Source organism: Triplophysa dalaica, chromosome 23, assembly GCF_015846415.1.
Source record: "Triplophysa dalaica isolate WHDGS20190420 chromosome 23, ASM1584641v1, whole genome shotgun sequence".
In the NCBI taxonomy this organism is placed as follows: domain Eukaryota; kingdom Metazoa; phylum Chordata; class Actinopteri; order Cypriniformes; family Nemacheilidae; genus Triplophysa; species Triplophysa dalaica.
Genome location: NC_079564.1, coordinates 10,963,489 through 10,984,980, shown reverse-complemented (window position 1 = coordinate 10,984,980; position 21,492 = coordinate 10,963,489). Strand labels below are relative to the sequence as shown.

Sequence of the window (21,492 nt, the reverse complement as noted above, 5' to 3'; positions counted from 1 at the left end):
AATGATTTTCCAGGTTTCCATCAATTCTTGTCAATCTGTCCTTTCAAATAAAGGTAAAAATCCACTAACATGATGTAAACAATTTGACTACAGAAGTTGAAATAACTTTATTAAAAAAAAAAAATAATGTTGTGTTGAGTTGCGCAGCTCATATGCAGGGATGTTCTTGGCCGCTTCCTTTGTCAGACATAATGTTATATATGTAAACTTCAATGTTGCTCTTTTATCAGGAAAAGACCATAAACAGTTTATGGGTAATCCAGTAATAACAAAAATAAATTATTTATGGGTAGTTGTGGATGTGACATTTCAGTCAATACTTGAAATATAAGAAGGCCTACTCCGAGAATGTATTTATTAACAATAATAGTTTATTTATTTCAATTTTAATGTGCCTATTTATGGACTGTTATGCGTGTTACATTTCTGTTATGGATGTGACAATTCATTTACCTGACTATGGAAACTATGCTTTACAAAACTTTGAGACCACCAAATATTGACATCTTGATGTTGAAAACCTTTAGTAAAGTATTTTTATCTTAAGGTTGACATTTGCATGGCTGCTGACTGTAGATATGGCTCATCTAGATTTTTCCTGTGTTTGCTCTACAAACATACGACTTAATCAGCGTATGCCGGCAAGACTCCAGAAAACACAATTATTTGAAAACAATATTTTCTAACATTGTTAATGCTGTATTATCCGCACTTAGTTCTACATGCGAACGCACATGCTACAAGACCAACAGTGCGGTTGAGATCTAACTGTGCCTGACTACACCACATGCTCTCTAGAAGCCCTGCCTGTCCCGATAAAAAAACAGCTCTAAACTAGCTTGTTTATCATCCTCGTACAGCAGTATAACACTGTCCGCTTCGTATGAGCAGCCAGGCTAATTGCTGTCACAGCCGAAGAATAAAAGTGCTAAACAAAAACAGGTGGCAGCTCCAAAACGTTTGGTGACAAAGACAACAAGAAATAAGCTCGCAGAATGCTATTGTCTTCCGCTGCACTTTCCAACATTAGCTTTGAATATGGCAGTTTGTCTTGGGTGTGCTAATTTGGAGCGTGGCGCATTTAAACGCGGCCAATGAAAGAGCTATGACCGCTCATCTGCAAATTCTGAGGTAAAATGGTAAAGCAATGGAGAGAAAGAGGGGGGAAAACAAGGCAACGATTTCAAGGGAGTAAAATGGTTTTGAACAAGCAATTGAACTTAAGCGTGCCAGTCTGGCTAATGGAGACGGCTGAGGTAATTTTCACAGTGGGGATGCTGGGCTTAGTGCTTTAAAAAGAGAAAGAGTGCATCACTTGACACTTGAGTATCCAAAAAACATATGGGCACTGAAGGAAGAAGAGACCGGGATGTGCCGTAATGGATGTCACATTTGCCGATTTGGAGCTTTCTGACCTGCTGTTGCAAGCGCAGCGTTTATGAGAACGACTCGACATGTGAATCGCAGCTTTTTCGACATTTACGATTGCATTTAAGCATTTGGAGATACTATTAAAGTTACAAAATGTGTTACATTGGTCATTTGAATAGAAAAAAAGTTTATTTTTCACCCAAAACAAAATGTTAGCATTTTCACACACTCAATTCTGTGTGACTTTCTTCGTCAGAAAAAAAGATATTCACAGAAGAAAATATTTTGAAAAATGTCGGTAACCAAACAACATTAACTCCCATTGACTTCCATTGTACGGACACAAAACCACATTTCTCAAAGTATCTTCTTTTGCGTTCCACAGAAAAAAAGTCATACAGGTTAAGAATGACATGAGGGTGAATTATGACATAATATATTTATGTGAACAGAGCGTATTGTAGTACTTATACGTAGCTTGGGAAGTAGGTTGTAATTCAAGAAGATTGTTTACTTCACTTGAGACTCACAAAAAGTCATTAAATTAAGTAGGCTGACTGTGTTTTGCTGTTAATTATTCCAAATCCTATACAACTCCTGTTAAAAACTCCGGTAGACTTCAAAAGTTGTTATCACTGAATAAAAACAGTACCACATTTCCCAGGCAGGTGTGAAGGAGTCAAGGTCCCAGTGAATATGATAATTAATTCGCTAAAAAAAAAAGAATGCAAGACTGCCAAGTTACAAATAGATCCTGATAAGTATCTTGGCTCAGATACAAGTCTTTTTCCCATGGTACTGAGCCCATTTTGCCGTCACGACATCTTAGATGAAACACTCTGGCTAACAGCTGCCAGGAAGGACAACGGTATGACTGGAGGTCTCATTTTTACACCTTGTAAGCAGAAGTTGTGCAGTATTACCTCATTGGACGAAGGCATAACTGATAATTATATTACATACGCTTTGTCCCGGATAAAAATGTACTTCTTCATGGCTGCAGCCACCTGACGTTAAAGGAGTCATATGACACGGCTAAAACGAATATTATGGTTTGTTTCAAATGTAATGCAACGTGTATACATGATTTATGGTTCAAAAACGCTGTATTTTCCACACACTGTGCATGTTTGTATCTCCTCTTTGCTCCGCCTCTCTGAAACGCGCAGATTTTTAACAAAGCTCATCGCTCTGGAAAGCGAGGTGTGCTATGATTGGCCAGTTAGCAAGTGCGTAGTGATTGGTCAAATATTGCAAGCGTGAGACAGAAATGTAATGCCTCCTACCATATTTGGACCATGAGGTTCCAAAGCAATTGTGCTGACAGGTACGCCCACTTTACTTGGGTATACATTTGGGCGGTCTTAGTCAAATCATACCACGAACTGACGTAGATTTGTGGGGGTGTGGTTACACAACGCTTTTGCGTGAATGCAATGCGTTCCGACACATACATTTTTGTATGTGTCTAATACATGCATGGGCAACTTAAAACAAACCAGAGACACAGAAAAACACTTTGTGCCATATGACCCTTTAACTGTAAAGTTTTCTCTAAAGGTCTGGATATTAATTTGTCTGCGAGGGTTTGGTTGGGGCGGTGGAATACTGACGGACTGTGGTCAGAGTTATGACAGATGAAACAGGCTATAATTTGGGAAAAACCGCAGACACACCCGTTAAATAAGAAAGGGACTAATCATCTTCATCAACCGAGGTGCCCTCCTGCCCAAGCCTGGGGCTTTCACTGGCCGTCGCTATGGAAACAGTCCAATGGGTTGCTACACAACATATCTGGACATCACATAGCATGCATTGCTTATATTTCCACCAAAGCTGAAGTAAAAATGTCATTTGTGATTCTGGTGAGAGCTCATCCTCAATCAGGATAAAAAGACTGTCTGCAATCAACACATCTCTCTCCAAAACGGCTTTAAAATCACTGCCAATCTGTCCCCAACTGTGTATAGGCCCACACCATACCGGACACTTGTGAAAACCCTCAATCAAGTTTATATTTTTTGCATAAGTAATGGATCAATTATGCAGCAAAACAATGACTGTACAATACAGACTGTGTACCCTACCACTGAAACGCTATGTCTATGTTAAGATCTAACAGTTTTTTTAATACTAAAGTGTTTTCATATTCAACAACTATATTCATACAGTACATTTTGACCTAATCCTATAGGTTATACAGCTATTTAATGCAAAATTCTAACACTAGGGTTAGATTTGTCAATTCAAACATGCTTGAGCTGTCTCTATATAAATGTTATGAATGATTGCTACAGCTCTCTGGCAATCACAGGCACTTCTATTATACGAACAGACTTATTTCCAGCATGCCCGTGCCTACAAAACAGCTCTCTCAAGAATTCCCATCAAAACTTTTGTCAATCTCCAAGTCACCACCAAATCTCTAGTGTTGAAGTTACAAACTGATTTGATTTGTTTTGTCCCTCAATGAGTTCAACTTAAGTTTCCACATCCGGTGAACAGATTCAAAACAAATACGGAGCAAAAAATGTCAAGTCCGGACGTTTCTGTTGGCTATGGAAAAGACAAAGTGGGTGTGCACCGTACACAAACTCATTCTTAGAAACTGAGATATTATCTGCTGTAAATAATTGGGACCATTTGATAACAGCACTTTCAGAGGTCCGAAGCAATGGCGTGGAAAACAAAACAAAAGTTGGATTGTTTTTGTCAATTCCTAACCATTTAACATTCACAAAATCATTCCAAACCATCTGGGCTTTGAAAAAAGACACGAGACACTGGAACGAAAGGGACAAGGGCAAGTTCTGCATCTATCTGTCACAAAATAAAGCACCGCATATTTTGGAGATGACTGGCAAAATGGGCGTCACGTCACGAGATATCGAGCCAAATCATCAACGGTTATTAAAATAGAACCTGTCACAGATTTGTCTGGATCTGGCCTCAATAGACACCATAAATCCAACTGTCAGTAGACATCAGCGTTCAAATTAATTGCGCAATTAAGATTCTCTTAGCTTGGCAGATTCAGCCTCTAATGGATCCATGAAAAGTCTGAACTGGTCATGAAGAGGAATTTAATGTAGTGTTTAATTACTGTACAGCGCTCAGCTCAAATGACGTTCACGTACACCCTGTCATCCGCTCGGGGCTGTGAGGCTTCCAATCGAAAAGTTGCTGTCAGGAGCATTGAAGAGGTGCAGTATTTGTATGTTTGAACCAGACAATAGTTGGGAACATCAACTCCAACTTGGAGAGATCACCAATTGTATCTCCAGAATACAAATACGCTCATTGTCATTCATGAGATTATTTCCAAAGAACTTGAGCCAAAACGTTATGGACGTTATGGTTTCAATAGTCCAACTCGACTCAAATTGCAAATGCAGATTTCGTTGTGCGTTTGTAGTTTTAAAGTGAAGATTGTCACAGTTATGACACTATAACAAATTCCAGTGGAAGTCAAGAGTTCCATTTGCAAGTCAAGTATTTGTCGTTTTCCATTATAAATCATTCCCGTGACGCATTTTCAAGCACATCACTACCCATAAGCCTCAACAGGTCCAAAAACTTGCTTGCAACTAGCTTATGTCCATCAACACAGCTTCATCTTCAGTCAAACCGCCGGAGGTACATCTTCCTCATTTCTGTCCATTTGTTTCTGCTCCTGAAGACTTCACAATGAGTTATTTTCTCTACCTGAGAGGAGGTGATATACAATCTCTGCTTGTCACTGTGGTTTAGCAGCTGTCTCAAACGTGCACAACTTCAGAACGCTCACGGCGGGAGATCAAAAGCGGCGATAATTTACGCCCAACGCCGGCCAGACAGCTGCGAGGTGGGCTTTTTGTGTACACGGTGGAATTGCTTGTGTGTGTGTTGTTTTAATGCCCTCGTGTCGCCGCTGGCCACATTAGTGTGGTGGGTAATTGTGTTTCTGACATGAATAATTCAGCAGAGGAGTGTCTGTCAGGTCCTGGAGTGTGTTTGCAAGAGTGCGTCTCGCAAGAAAACGGCAAGGTACGATTTCATCAAGTTCAGGATGTATGTCAAATCACGTCTGGTCCCTGGCCGTTGTTGTCAGTTTGCTTTTTTCATTCTTCTTCTCAGAGGGGGTTCTGTGATGGCACCATGAGATGCCTATCACATCTTCATCATTCTCTCCATCTTCAGGCCCATCCGTCTCCTGCCGCGACCTCTCCACCCGGATTTTCCCACTTCCATCATTTCTCTTATTCTTTATCTCGTGACTTGACTATCCATCTATGCTCCTCTGATATCCTTCTTTCAACCTCTCTTCATCTCTCATTTCTGTTGCATTTCTCAGTTATTTCTTCATTTAAGATTCTCTTTCAGTGCCAATAGAAAACATCCTGTTTAAAGTGAGATGAAATATTCCAAGATGAAGCCTTTAATGGCTCTGTTCCGAAATTACAAATGGCAAAATTGAAATTGAATCAAAAAATTGCAAGCTCAAATCTAAACAGGCTTACTTTCATTGTAATTAAAGTCAAGACGTGTAAATAAAATCAAATAAATACAAAATATATAATTAAGAAAATCTGCATATCACTCAGTCTTGGCTATTAATGTTGAAATGTGGGCGGCAAATTGTATTGGTAAAAATAATATATTAGATAAACTAATGAATCCTAATTAATAACGTATTTAATAATAATTAAATTAAAAAATATAATAAAAATGTTAGCATTTTAATCATATAAAATAGCAAAAAAAGAAAATTAATTAATTAAATGGTATAATTAAAATAAAATAAACTGTGGTTGGTGTATTTTCTAACAGATAGAACTCTTTCACCTAAAAATTATCTGTTTTCATTGACTCTCTTTCTTCTGAAGAAGATATTTCGAAGAACTTTCGAACAGCGGCGGCACCCATTCACTTCAATTGTATGGACACAGAACCAATGCAAGTCAATGGACGCCGCTGTTGTTCGGTTACCAACATTCTTTAAATCTTCTTTTGTGTTCTGCAGAAGAATGAAAGTCATACAGGTTTGAAATGACAGGGTGAGTAAATGATGACAGAATTTTAATTTTAAGGTGAACTATCCCTTTAAGTTGGTGCTTTAATTTCACCTGTCAGAAGAAGCAACACCAGCACGAGCAAATAGTTGTTTAAATATCAGTAATCTTATGCGTAATACATGAAAGTGACTATGAAAACCACTTTAAATGACACATGACCTAAAGTATAAGAGCACAAAACTATCAGCATCCCCTCAGCCACACTCCAGAGCACCCCAAGGAAAGCGCTTAATCGATTCCACCACAACAGCATCTTTGGAGCTCCCTGAACCTCCCCATGGTGCTGCCTCTTGCTTTCGATTCTCTTTCTCTTTTCCTCAAAAGGGTGAGGGCCAACCGGGGGCATCAAAGCTCATTTTTCTGCTCTTCCCTCGGGAACGGACTTCGGCTGTGAGCAAAGGTTAAAGCTGACGCCCCTATCAATAAGTCACTGCCTCTGCCAGCCTCCGCGTTAACGCGTTTATGCTTTCAGGAAATATCTGTATTCCCCTTGATGCCTGGAAGGTTAATCATATGAGTGCCGATAAATGACAACAAATGCGATCTTTAGCATTCTAGCTGTAAGCATCACTCAGTTTTTTAACATTAGTTATTAGTCTTTAAAGGCACAGCTCAACCAAAAATGAAAATTCTTTCCTTCAAACCTCTATGACTTTTTTAATCTGCAGAACACAAAAGACAATATTTTGAAGAATGTTCATAACCAAACATAATTGACCCCCATTGACTTCCATTGTACGGACTGTAAAGACCACAGAGAGAATTCTTGAAATATTTTCTATCATAGAATAAAGAGTCTTGTACAGGTTTGAAATGACATGAGGGTGAATAAATGACAGAATTAAAAATTTGTACATCACTTTATTTTGCGTATGTGGTCATGCTGTATTGGAATATATCATAATTGTCCTGCATGCCAATGCTAACATGTCATTTAGCCATAACTGTTTTCATAACATACCACAATCTGTTGTATATAACTGTATGTCTTAAACGACAATCAACAAGTGTCTTAAATGAGATCCACAAATGAAATTCTTCTCTTTATAAAAGCTCTCTCACTACCTTACCTACAGTCATTAAAGTAACGTGATATTAATTATGTCCCATCATTAAACGCCATAAAGCATAAGTGGTGTTCTCGTACTCGGCCGTGTTGATTTATTAGACTGTAACCTGTGGCTAAGGGATGGTTTCATTGGTGTGTCACTCAGTCTTAAGATATAGCTCTTCACAGATGATGCTTTAATGGTGTCACGCCGCGATTGGCTCACATGAAAACATTCCCACATCATCATCCTCATCTTGGCTTATTAAACCACTGCATTCTCTCTCTCTCACACACATACACACACCAACAAAACCGCATCAATAACCCGCCTCTGTCCTCTCTCTCGCTCCACTTTATTTGCAATAGCTGTCAGCTATGGAGTGATGCTTTTGTAATCGGATTTTTATGAACATACTTGTATGGATTATTGAGATCTTTTAATGCCTGAACGGGGTGCGGCGCAAAGTCAAAGCCTCCTGAATGTTAATGTGACAATAAGAGTAATGAAGCGTTCAAGGCTTTATCTCTTTCCTCTCTCGAGCTCTTTCCACCCAGATTTCTGAGAAGGGTGAGAGCCGACGAGAGATGGTGAGTTTGTGAATATGTGTCTTCATGATGGCGTCTTTAATCAAATCTTGCCTGAGCTGGAACGGGGAAGCCGAACCACATCTCCGCCCATTTATGTGGGATGGAGAAGTCTTGCGTTCAATCCGAAATAAGACCGGAATCAATCAAACCGCGTTTGAACTGGCATCCAGAATCATGTTTTCCAAGCATTCACGGACTAGTCAGCCATTCAAATGTGTGCAGGTCGATTTGCTTGGATGAGAACTTCATATATGGTATTTTAAATTCTTGAAAAAAACTATTGGCCACATAGACATGCACAACTCAATGTTCAAAGCACTACAGCTAGGTCCGACGGAGACTTTTGGACTTCTAAATTGTATTCTGACAGATTTCAAAACCCAATAAAGCATTAAATTAAGCTTGAATATCGCTGTTGTCCTTCTGAAACCCTATTTTTTGTCATAAATCATTATTATTAGTCAACCTTTATGTTTGTCAATGGGTTTTGCAGTATCTTACCGATACAAATGTATTATGATGTATTTAACCATAAAAAGACTTGTTTTCACCATTTCCTGAAAAACAGAGATTTTGGGAAATTCAAGGTTTCAGAAGGACAGTAACAATATCTAAAAGCATCATAGGGGATCATTTTTAAATGTTCTGGTCTTTTAAAAATATATCTATTGTTAACAAGAAAAATCAAAGCAGGAAAGTTAGTATCATTAAAAAACTGGCAAGTAAAACAAACACATGAATAAATGATGCATCTTTATAACATTTTTGTAACCACGGAAAAAAAACTCCATAAATATGGAAATGGAGTCTGAAGGTAATTTTCACTTCTAAACTATCTAGTATGAAAATAAAAATGACCCTGTAATGAGTCTTTTTTTTCATTGAAACGGGTGGCAGCTGCCTCTATGGCACACATGTGACCTAAATAGACCTGAGGCGGGAAAAGAGGCCATTTCATGGTGCTATAGGAACTCTGTGTGATATCGAGAAACTGTTTTATAGTGGCCATTGTTAAAGCATTTTAGAAAGTTTGCACATTTACTGTGTTTGTGTGAGGCTTGTGTGTGTGAGAGAGAGAGAGAGAGAGAGAGAGAGAGAGACTCACTACTTCACGGGGTAGAAAAGCATCCTCTTGCCTGATGATGAGCAGACCTACAGTGCCACCCATGGGGGTCGAGCGCAACAGGGAGACAACCTCTTCCTGAGTCTTTCCATTTAGATCAACTCCGTTGACCTACACGCATGCAATAAAAAGAAAAAAAAATAATCATCACGTAGCACTAATAAAATATGTTATACCCTTAAAGGAATAACTCATCCAAACATGTTAATTCTCTCATGATTTATTCACATCTTTTAAAACCTGTGTCTGAGTCTTTTCTCTGTGGAAGATATTTTGAGAAATGTCTCAATGGTTCCCTTTCTGTCGGTCTCTCGACGTTGTGTCGAGAACGACAGATGGGGTTCGCCCTTGAGAACCAATCAACTCTGACTACTATAGAAAAGGCCAATGAAATTTGGCGAATGCAATTTGCATGCCGGGCTCCGCCCCCGGAAATCCGGTATAAAAGGAGGCCGGCGTGCAGCATTCACTTACCTTTGTTCTTCAGAGCCATCGCTCATGAGTACAACTCAGGATTCAATCCTCTACAACTACACGCTGGTGATACGACGTGTTACAGCGGATCGTCCCTTCCTGCAGCGACCTTCCCCTGGGCGTCTCGGCGGTTCCGGAGGTGTTAGAGATTTTTTCTAAAAGTCCTTTTCAGGACTGACTGAGCATTCTCCAGCGCGGCATGTCCCGCTGTTCTCTTGGGTGCGGCACCCTCATCGAGGAGGGGGATGGACACGATCGCTGCATTAGGTGTCTGGGCGTCCAGCTCACTGAAGCAGCGTTCGTTGACACATCTGCCTGCACTGCGGGCAGATTGTCATTCAGAAGTTGCGGTCACGGGTGGCTGTCTTCCTACGGGAACCAGCCACCATTTCGTCTGCTACCCGGGCTGTGACATCTGTGGCTACGGCCCCGATGACCACCCACGTTAGCAGCGTTAGTGATACGGGGAACTCTGCGAACGTAAACCCGCCAGCCAAGTGCTCACGGGCCGATCGCACCCCGATTCGCTCTTCTGAACGTTCCCCAACCGGCGGTGGCATACCGTCCGGATCCTCACGCACACACTCGGAAACGATGTGTGACGTAGATGAGATGTCGCTCGCAGCATCGGAGGGAGACTGGCATCCGACTCTGCCGAATCCAAACTCCACCCCCAGCGGTCGAGTTCAGGAGGAAGCAGAAGTGATGTCATCCGTGCTAACCCGGGGATGCGTGGTTCCCGAGGTCGGTGCGCGGTGCAAACCGCGCCCACCCCGGGTGCCATGTTTTTCCCGGAGGTGCATGAGGAGCTGTGTAAAACTTGGAACGCTCCTCTCACGGACCGTTCCAGTGAAACCAGCTCCGGCTCCCTTACTTCCCTCGATGGTGAGGCAGCCAAGGACTGCGTCGAGATCCCCCGGGTGGAACGTCCGCCTGCGGTGCACCTGTGCCGCGGACGGCTACCACCTGGGGGGGGATCGACCACTCCTACCGTCCAAAGCACGTAAGACTTCGGCATCACTGGTGTCGAAAGCTTGCGATGTTGCGGGCCAGGCTGCCTCCTCTCTCTATGCCTTGGCCATCCTGCAGGTCCGCCAGGCCAGGGCGTTGAGAGGGCTCCACGAGGGTAAGGCCGACCCGGGTATAATGCAGGATCTCCGTGCCACCGCTGACAGCGCTCTACGGGCGACTAAGGCGGCGGCACGGGCCCTGGGTCGGACGATGTCCACGGTAGTGGTCCAGGAGAGACACCCCCGGCTATACCTTGTGCAGAAGAGTGACAGCAAGGAAGTCCGCTTTCTTGATGCACTCATCTCGCAGGGTGGGTTGTTGGTAACACCGTCGAGGACTGCGCTCAGCAGTTTTTTGACGGCGAAGCAGACAGTGGCAATTAACCACATTTTTTTCACGCCGCGACTCGGCCGCCTACAGGCCTCCGAGATCTCACGTGACGTCTGCTTCCCTGCAACCCAGGACCCTTTCGACATCGGCTCCGGTTCCTGTGCCCCCACAGGCGGCACCCCGGAAGCAGAGGTCGAGGGGGAAACCTCCACCCCGTCAGCAACCTCCTCGCGAGAAGGGACACTGACGGGAAGACCCCAGGGAGAACAACATCGGGCCCGAACCTTCACAGCCACGGCTCTGATCGGTCGGTACGGGACGACTCCTGCCTCGTCACCAAAGCCGGGCCCTTGTTAGGGCTTGGCGCCCACTTACTCACTGAGTTTTCTGTTCTCCCCGGGTTTACTTGCAGCCGATCGCACACTCCACTGGACTGTGCTCGGCGAACCGACCTCACACCCTGGCGAGGCGTGAGGTCGTACACATATACGACAGCCGTCACCACTCTCAAACCGACAGTGCGTGCCGTTGTCCCGCCAGGCAGGTAAGCAGGCGGAGCAAAAACCTTCCCTCCGGGGACTCCCCGCGACATGGTTAGCTCCGCCAGCCGACGAACCACCCCCGTGGGAATGATGAAGCAGACCGTCCCCTTGGTCACCCTGTCACAGTCCCTGGGAGCTCGAGAGCTGCCCACACTGTCTCGCTGGCTAATGAGGGCGGTCCGTCTTGGTTACTCGATCCAGTTCGCCAGAGACTCACCCAAGTTTCGGGGCATCATCTCTCCCTCTGTCAGAGGCAGGGACGCCTCCGTACTTCGGGTAGAGGTCCCCACCCTTCTGGCAAAACAGGCATCGAGTTCGTCCCTCAAAACCAAGATGTTCAGTGGGTCACCACCCGCACTTCATCGTTCCCAAGAAAGACGGCGGGTTGCCCCCAAAGGCTGCGTACCCTGAACAGAGCACCTTCACAAGCTGCCATTCAGGGTGCTCACACAGAGGCGCGTCCTGACATCTATGAGGTGTCAGGATTGGTTCGTGGCAATCGACCTGAAGGACGCTTACTTTCATGTCTCGATCCTCCTCGACACCGGCCGTTCCCACGGTTCGCGTGCGAGAGGCGGGCATATCAGTACAGAGTCCTCCCTTTCGGTCTGTCCCTGACCGCCCTTTCTCCCTGAGAGGAGGAAGGCGAGCGGGTACTAAACTATCTCAGCGACTGGCCTATCTTGGCACACTCGCGAGATCTGTTATGTACACAAAGGGACCTGGTGCTCCGGCACCTAGGTCGATTGGGACTCCAGGTCAACCAAGAGAGGGGCAAGCTCTCCCCAGTGCAGAGCATCCTCTTTCTCGGTATGGAACTCAGCTCTGTCACCATGTCGGCACACCTGTCCGCAGTTGTGCCCAACCAGTGTTGAACTGTCTGAAATGAACATTTTTAGGCAGACAGCGGTCCCCCTGAAACAATTCAGAGGCTCCTGGGACACATGGCGTCCTCGCGGGCTAATACCCCTCGAGTTGATGCACATGACACCGCTCCAACACTGGTTTCAGAGTCGAGTTCCGAGGAGAGCGTGGCACACCGGCAGCAGGCGCATGGTGATGCCGCCCTGCTGCCGACGCACCATAACCCCTAGTCTTTATGACTTTTTCGACGGACTCAGGTCCCTCTGAGCAGGTTATGAGGCAGGTCGTGGTGACGACTGAAGTCTCCCTGCAGGGGTGCGGTGTAGTGTGCAACGGGCACGCAGGTGGGGTGTTGGACGAACCCCCGCCTGCGCTGGCATATCAATTGCCAAGAGTTGTGGGCTATGCTACTTGCACTGAGCAGGCTACGGCCTCTCGTGCGAGACATGCACGTGCTGTTCCGAGGACAGCACTATAGCTGTAGCGAATACAGATCGTCAGGGTGGCGTTCGCACACAGCAGCTAAACACAACTTGCTCGACGCCTCCTCCGGTGGAGTCAACAGGTGACTCGTTCCCTGCAGGCCACACACCCCGGGCAAACTGAACTAGACAGCCGACGTGCTTTCTCGCCAGTTTATGCCTCGTGGAGAGTGGCGACTCCACCCCCGTGCAGTCCAGCTCATTTGGAGGCTGTTCGGGTAGGCCCAGGTAAAACCTGTTCACCTCCCGTAACACCACCATTTGCCCGCTTGATAGTCCCTGCCCTCGGCACGGATATCCTTGCGCACAGCTGGCCGCGGGATGGGCGGAAGCACACCTTCCCCCCCCCAGGAGCCTTCTTGTACAGACTCTGTGCAAGGTCAGGGAGCAGGAGCACCAAGTGTTATTGGTTACACCACACCGGTCTAACCGCACTTGGCCTCAGAGCCGATGCTCTGGACAGCGACTCCCCCTGAACCATTCCCCTGACAGAGGACCTGCTCTCTCAGGGGAAGGACACGTTCTGGCATCCCAGATCAGACCTCTGGAACACCCATGTCTGGTCTCTAGACGGGACGAGAAGATCCTAAGATGGCTACTCCCCCTATACGGCTGAGACCATCACCCAGGCTAGGGCCCCATCTACTAGGCGGTTACACGCCTCTAGACGGTGCCTCTTCTCGTCCTGGTGTCTTTCTCAACGAGAAAGACCCACTGAGGTGCTTGATCAGGATTGTGTTCCCCTCCTCACGAGACTGGAGACTAACATCTCCCTTCCACACTGAAAGTGTATGTAGTCGCTATTGCCACTCATCACGACTCAGTCGGTGGAAAGTTTCTAGGGCAACACGACCTGGTCACCAGGTTCCTAAGCAGCGAGAGGGCGGAATCCGCCTCATCTCCGCTCCATACCCTCTTGGGACCCTAAGTGGTCCTGGGGAGCCTCAGGGCCCCCCAAAGAGCCCCTCGGAGGTTCCGATCTTCCTCATAGAGTAAGACGGCCCTCCTGACGGCGCTCACTTCTTTCAAGAGGGTAGGGGACCACCGAGCATCCTCCGTGTCCCTGGATTGCCTTAAACTCGGCCCTGGAAACTCTCACGTTATCTTGAGACCCAGGCCCGGATGCGTGCCCAAGAAGTTCCCACTACTCCCTCCGGGGCCAAGTGGTGAACTTGCAGGCGCTCCCCATAGGGGAGGAAGACCCAACCCGATTAGTGTTGTGTCCAGTACGTACTGGACCGCACGCAGAGCTCTGAAGCTCTGACCAGCTCCGTGTCTGTTGGAGGACAGCAGAAGGGGAAGGCTGTCTCCAAACAGAGGCTGGCGCACTGGGTCGTGGACGCTGTTACGACGGCATTCCGATCTCAGAATCTCCCATGCCCATTGGCAGTGAGGGCTCACTCCACACGGAGTTTAGCCACCTCCTGGACACTGGCAGAAGCGCCTCTCTAGCAGACATCTGTAGAGCTGCGGGTTGGGCTATGCCCAAACACCTTCGCAAGGGTTAACAACCTTCGCGTAAACCCGGTGTCAGCCCACGTCCTGCGTGGCGACATGTAGGACTGGCATCCGGGGGGGCGTATGCCTGCGAAAGCACCTTTCCACCCTCTAACAGGTTGGGTCAGTGTGCTATTTACCTTTTCTTCTTACCCGAACACATCGCTAAGAAACTGGTACCTCACCAGCCTCCCTTCTTACCCAGACACTGGTTAAGAATAGGCATTCCATCCATCACCAAACAAGCACCCCCTGGGGGCTGGCTGGGCAGAGCAGCCTTCCCCCTTAGGCCGGGATACCATGTGAGCAATCACAGATAGCTCTAACCGGACCTAGTGCTACCGGACGTCTGTAACACCCCCTCCGTGGGCTGTTCCGTCTGATGTATCCTCATGAGAATGGTTCCCACTCCTGGTAACCCATGAGCTTCCCCAGGTGGGCCTCCACCTCGCGGTTAACTACTCAGTCCGCACGTTCCATGCGTTCTCCTCCAAGGACGAGACCATACCTATATCCACCATATTCCTCCCCACGGGTAGGAGGTGGCCTCTGTAGCGCTTCTCTGATTAAGAGTCGCGCTTACCCGGTGTAAACTGATCTGGATGGCCTCTCGCCTATAGAGAGCTAAGGCCCCGTCCGTGAAAGTTACCGGTCAGGGCTGTACCCATCTTTCTCCAAGAAAGCTCTGGAACCCCCCGACCACCACACTGGAAGGTTACAGTCTCACGAAAGCTTCGAGATGACACGCCCAGGCTTGTTACCGTCGCTTCGCTAGAGATTGTGACGCGATACAGCGTTGTGGCGTTTTCCATAGACCCCATCTGTCGTTCTCGACACAACGTCGAGAGACCGACAGAAAGGGAACGTCTTGGTTACGTATGTAACCTCAGTTCCCTGATGGAGGGAACGAGACGTTGTGTCCCTTATGCCACGAACACGTATCGTATTCTGCTGCAGTTTGAGAGGTCTCAGGCTCTTCAGAACAAAGGTAAGTGAATGCTGCACGCCGGCCTCCTTTTATACCGGATTTCCGGGGGCGGAGCCCGGCATGCAAATTGCATTCGCCAAATTTCATTGGCCTTTTCTATAGTAGTCAGAGTTGATTGGTTCTCAAGGGCGAACCCCATCTGTCGTTCTCGACACAACGTCTCGTTCCCTCCATCAGGGAACTGAGGTTACATACGTAACCAAGACGTTCTTTGTTCATACAATGTCAATGGGGGTCAATGTTGTTTGGTTACCAACACTCTTAAAAATATCATCTTTTGTATTCTGTAAAAGAAAGAAAGTCATACATGTTTGAAATGACATGATGGTGAATAAATGATGAAAGAATTTCATTTTTGGAAGACCTGTCCCTTTCAGTCTGTCCTGAAGCGACCCAGGACCCATTTTGTATGTCTCTCTCATCTATTGTATCTGTAGGTATATTCTTTGTGACCAGAGCACCTGCACTAAATGAACTGTAATAAACCCAGACTAAAAACTAAATAAAATAAATGTTATGTAATTATACACAATTATACCTTACTATTCATTACCCTCACATTACACCGACTATGACAACAGGAAGTTCCCATCTGTTATATTTCTATGGCAACATAAAGGGCCGGGGTGAACCGAGAGCACTCTGAAAGGCCTCGGCTCCATTAAAATGATGAATCAGGGTTTGTTAAACCAAATGGATGACGTTCTGGCTCCACGGTCGCATCTGGCATGAGAGCTTGCAGGTGTCCTGTTCCATTTCGAAATGAAATGGCCATTGTTGATTGGCTGCCACTGTAAATCCGCCATCAGCTATAGTTATTTTTTTCTTTTTCATCCGCTCTCCGTGTTATTATTATTTACTCTCAGAAACTAAAAAGGCAAGTGCTTCTCACAGGAGGGAGGGAGAGCAAGTCAGACAATGAACGCTTGCCTGCGATGGACTACGCAAAATAAACTCAAGACGGAAATCCTGTAGAAAACAAAGAGGTGTTGGCACCACTGCCGGACACAAGGAAAGCAAGATGTTTGTTGTAGTTCATTAAACAATAAAAACGTTATTTGCTGATGAAATGTCTCTGCAGGAAGTTGCAGTGTGACAAGAAGCTGTGAATAGGAAGTTAAAGCTGCGTGATGTCACCAGGCGTGCACATTTTCTCACCTCTAGCAGCCGGTCTCCGGCTTTCAGTTGTCCATCCTGGATGGCGGCTCCACGGGGGAGAATATTTTTCACATATATGGGGGCGGAACTGCCAATTGGGACGTCTCTGGAAGTGATACTAAAACCCAGCCCCTCGGGACCTATAGAGCAAAAATAACAAACAATACAAGCATGAATGGACTCGACATATACTAAACAATTTAATGTCGACAGTCCATCGGGAATTGACAAGAAATGATTAGTGGCCCCAGTGTTGTTGTATATTGTGATATATTGTCTTATTTAACAATTCACTAAAGGAATCGCACACATAAGTTAAAAGTCAAATGTGTAATCTTTTGGAGGATTAATTGTCAGAAATGCAATGTAATATACACAACCATGTGTTCAGAGGCGTATAAAGACCTTACATAATGAAGCGTATCTTTTTATAACCTTAGAGTGAGCTATTTCTATCTACATACACCGCGGGTCCCCTTACATGGATATCACCATTTTGTTTCTACAGTAGCCCTAAACGGACAAACTGCTCTATAAAGCGCGTTTCGAAATAACGTTATTTTCTTCCGCAAAGAAGCAAAAATGACATCTTAGTCCTGTGTCAGCCCCCTTAGTACTTTGATAGGGAGGGGTGGAGTGAGCCGTTGGTTACCATTCACAACCTCACCACTAGACGCCGCTAAATTTCATACAATGGACCTTTACCGGCAACATATTTCTTTCTATATTTGACCCTGTCACATCGGCCGCAATAAAATTATGGCCCTGCCTAAGCCTGCTGTATCTAATAACTAATCTGATCGTCCCCAGACGGGATATTTTTACGTCTTTTAGCAGGACGGAGGAAAGAAGCGTGTTCCATGACTGTATGCGCAAATATAAATTACACAGGCGAAACCCAAGCATATGGCAACACAGCCAACCCTAATTGAACGTTTGGAGCCCATCTGTGTGCACGGCATAACCACCCCGTGATTTTAAATTTAGACCCGGCACACGCTTTACAAATGTGGCGGGACAGTAACATTACGTGCTCGGGTTGCCACGCCAGGTCTTCACGACTGCAGGCTTAAGCGACTCGTCTTGCCTTATTGACAGGAGGTCTAAACTCTGGCTTTGAAAGGTCTTGATGTGCACATGAATCAGGCAAATTGAGCTTTACAGCTTGCCACAGACGTTACTAAATCCTGGTAAATGTAGTTAGGGGCTCAGACGTACGGTATGCGCAGCAATTTGCTCCCTGTCCACAAAATGACCTTTTTGGGAGTGGCAAATGAATACGAATAGGCAGATGCACGAGAACCGGAGAGGAAGGAATAATGGCCAAAACAGAAAGATCAGTAAGATTGACCTTATCATCCAACCAGGGCTGTGATGCAAGAAGAAGAGAGAATGGGTGAGAGATATAGACTGATAGGTGGAGATGCATGTTTTTGTTTAAAGATACATTCGGTAGTATAGTTCATTTATCACTTCCCTAAAATATGACAAATAGGAGTATTTACTGAATAAGCGCGCTAGTGCCACAAATTTTTTTGTCTTGCATTTGTGGAGTTTAATCTGTGAGATTCCTGTTGCTCATTGTGTAGAGTATTGTGTTAGCAGTGTCATATGTTCAATCCTACAATACCACAAACATAATAAAATGTCTACTTTTAATACACTGTAAATACATTTGGAAGAAATTCTGTTACTGTAAATTTTGCTAATTTAGTATTGAAAAATGGTTGACAAGGGACCATGTTAAAAGTCCAAGCATTTCTCTACATCAAACCCACATTTGATGTGATGCTCAGTAGTCGTTTTATGAAACACACACATTGTTGTCCTTTCCTTATGGCAGCTATCATATGTCCAAATTCAAGTTTACTAAAACGTAAACTATTAAAACATTTAACGTATGTAATCTTTTAGGTGAAAACAAATAAAATATAATCTTAATTATTATTTGAGAAATTAAACTAGGTCTGAGCAGATAGCCTTGTGGGTAGTGTTTCAACATTTTGGCGCTGTTGCGCTCTGGGCGACCTGAGATCGAGTCCCGGCTCCTGGTCCTTTCCTGATCCTATACCCTCGTGTCCTTTCAATGTTACTGTACAAAAAAGGCAAAAAGCCAAAAATAAATCTTAAAAAAACTCAACTAGAATGGAAAAGTTTCCTCGGGAATAAACAGTATAATAAACTGAATTATTAACTAAAAAACAATAAATAAATAAACAAAAAACTGCACTGAAACTACAACTGTTATAAAAAACAATTCATCTTATAAATCTTAAAAATGCTATAAACTGATCTAAAAAATAAACAAACGCAACTAACAAAATTGCTAAAAATTAAACCAAATTTAACATGAAAACTAAAAATATTACAATAACTCAAAATATTATACTCTTACACGCATTACGTGTCATTTTGGTGTTGACTGTAAATTGGTAGCAACACACACGTTAAGTTAAAATTAGCCTCATACAAAAAGTGTTAAAGTGTGTTGTCCCTTTACGTTTAACTTACTATCGATACAAATGACACAATGTCTTAAAATGACACAATGTGTGTGAGCGTGTAATATTTTGATTGAACTAGACACTGAGATGTGTCTAGTGATAACAGATTGTCTTGTTGATTTTAACAGTTTTTAAAGTGCAATAAAACTACAATAATAACTATAATATCTCAGTTGTAATATGCTGCTTAAAAAAATGACCTTTGGGTTGTTTTATATAAACACCAGGGTTACGTGGTATACATAATGCTTCAATTAAATAAAACCCAATGAGAAAAGGCATGCAGTATGATCACAGATGTGTACACTAGGATATTACTAGTATAACAGCTGTGAAAGCATGTGATCACTAAACTTCTCATTTCTGTTTGCAATATCAACAAAATGAGACAAAAATTAGATTTGATTACAGAGCAGTAATTATCAAATTGAAACTCACTATAATTTACATAACAACGTTCAACTTCTACTAAAGTCAAAGTCCCACTGTTCTTGGTTTAAGGGTCAGTGACTGAGCTCTCCCCTAAATGGTTTTTGTTTGTTATAGTGCTGTGCTAAATGTTCCAAGACGTACGACCAGAGCCAGAGAAACCGCAGCCAGAGTCAATAATAACCCTGCGAGGATATCAAAACGCCACCTGATGCCTCCTACAGGATAATTACTCAAATCAAAGTTTCGGCCAGCTGAACATTCAGTTGTTAATTGCTTACAATCAAGTAATTACAGAGATGGAAGCCTAATAGCCTCATAGTAATTAATCACGGATGGGGCTAGTTCTCCATTTAAGGTTTCAGATGAGGAGAACATCACAAAAATACTCTCTCTAGCTGTGCCAGATTCTTGAACCTTCAAAAAGGAAACACACATGAAGCCAGCGTACGGCAGAACTGAAAATTACAGCTTGAGCTGAATATGAAGAAAATGTTCCGGTCAATCCATTAATTTATCAGGCAGAGAGGAGTAATGAGAGAGGACGGCCTCTCAAAATACTATTTTAAGATTTTCATAACAAAAAAGATGAATGGACTAATGGTGGTACTGCTGAGTGAAGCTCCAGTGGGGAAAAGAAACTCAAAAACATGTTTTCCTGTCATTTTTGGGATAAAAAAACATCTTTGAAGCATGATTTATCGCTTAAGCAGTGATGCTCATAAAGATTTCACTTGAGGAAAAACAAATGTATAAATGCATATTCTTTGTCTTGTTCTATTGGAAGATTTTTTCAATGATTTTGTAACTATATTACAAAAAGCTTCGATTTGACTACAAAAATAATTTCACAATTCTCGGTGCCAAGAAGAAATTGGTAAAGCTGGCACAGGAGATCGGTTGCAGGAGGGGTACTATGGCAGACTAAACCGATATGAAGAATCCCTATACATGAAGGTTAACAATTCCATCACTGGATAGAAACGGGAGGAAATAATCTTTTGTAAACACATCAGCTTCCAGGTGAAGCTCTGGGCGTAGAGCGTGCCTATAGGTGTTTGTCAGAGCATGAGGTGGTAAAAGTTGAAGCTCCCACAGAGCATGCTGCATTTAGCCAAAAACACATCCTCAACGTTCTCTCTCTGAATTCCCTGCAGCTCAGTCAAAAGCTCGTGCCAGAGCTACAGCATTCGACATCTGCTACATCAGGGCCAGACCAGCCAGCGGGCACTTTGCCCCGCGATTGTTCATTTCCTGTTTCTCTCGCTCTCACAGAAAGAAACGATGAAGATGTTCTGATAGTGTATAGGTGGTGTCTGCTCCTCAGCAAGTGTTCGCAGAGATCACGCAAAGTCAGACCCGCACCTTGAGAAGCATTTCAGGGCTGCATAACTAAATTAAAGTAAAAGTCTCTGAAAATACTATATCAGAGGTGTCCGGATGGATTTTTCAAATGTTTCATATCCTTGTAAATATTACCCACACTCTTATATAAAACAGATGATTTATGTGCTGGTTTAAGCTTTTCATATTCTGGTTTAAGCTGTTTATGTGCTGGTTTAAGCTTTTCATATTCTGGTTTAAGCTGTTTATGTGCTGGTTTAAGCTTTTCATATTCTGGTTTAAGATGTTCATGTGCTGGTTTAAGCTTGTCATGTGCAGGTTTAAACTGTTCATGTGCTGGTTTAAGCTTGTCATGTGCTTGTTTAAGCTGGTCATGTGCTGGTTTAAAATGTTCATGTGCTGGTCATGTGCTGGTTTAAGATGGTCATGTGCTGGTTTAAGCTGGTCATGTGCTGGTCATGTATTGGTTTAAGCTGTTCATGTGCTGGTTTAAACTGGTCATGTGCTGTTCATGTGCTGGTTTAAACTGGTCATGTGCTGGTCATGTGCTGGTTTAAACTGGTCATGTGCTGGTTTAAGATGTTCATGTGCTGGTCATGTGCTGGTTTAAGCTGTTCATGTTCTGGTTTAAGTTGGTCATGTGCTGGTTTAAGCTGTTTATGTGCTGGTTTAAGTTGGTCAT

The 21,492-nt window shown here is 44.2% G+C and overlaps 1 protein-coding gene across 3 annotated transcripts in view; it reads right to left on the bottom strand.

Annotated features, from left to right (window-relative positions):
- Positions 1–21,492, bottom strand: part of pard3aa (par-3 family cell polarity regulator alpha, a) — a 363,711-nt gene that overhangs the window by 169,443 nt on the left and 172,776 nt on the right. For all 3 annotated transcript variants that reach the window (XM_056738007.1, XM_056738008.1, XM_056738009.1), the window contains 2 exons: positions 16,534–16,673; positions 9,170–9,298 (listed from right to left, as the gene is read on the bottom strand). In XM_056738007.1, coding sequence (XP_056593985.1) covers positions 9,170–9,298; positions 16,534–16,673 — 269 coding nt within the window. The remainder of the gene's footprint in view (positions 1–9,169; positions 9,299–16,533; positions 16,674–21,492) is intronic.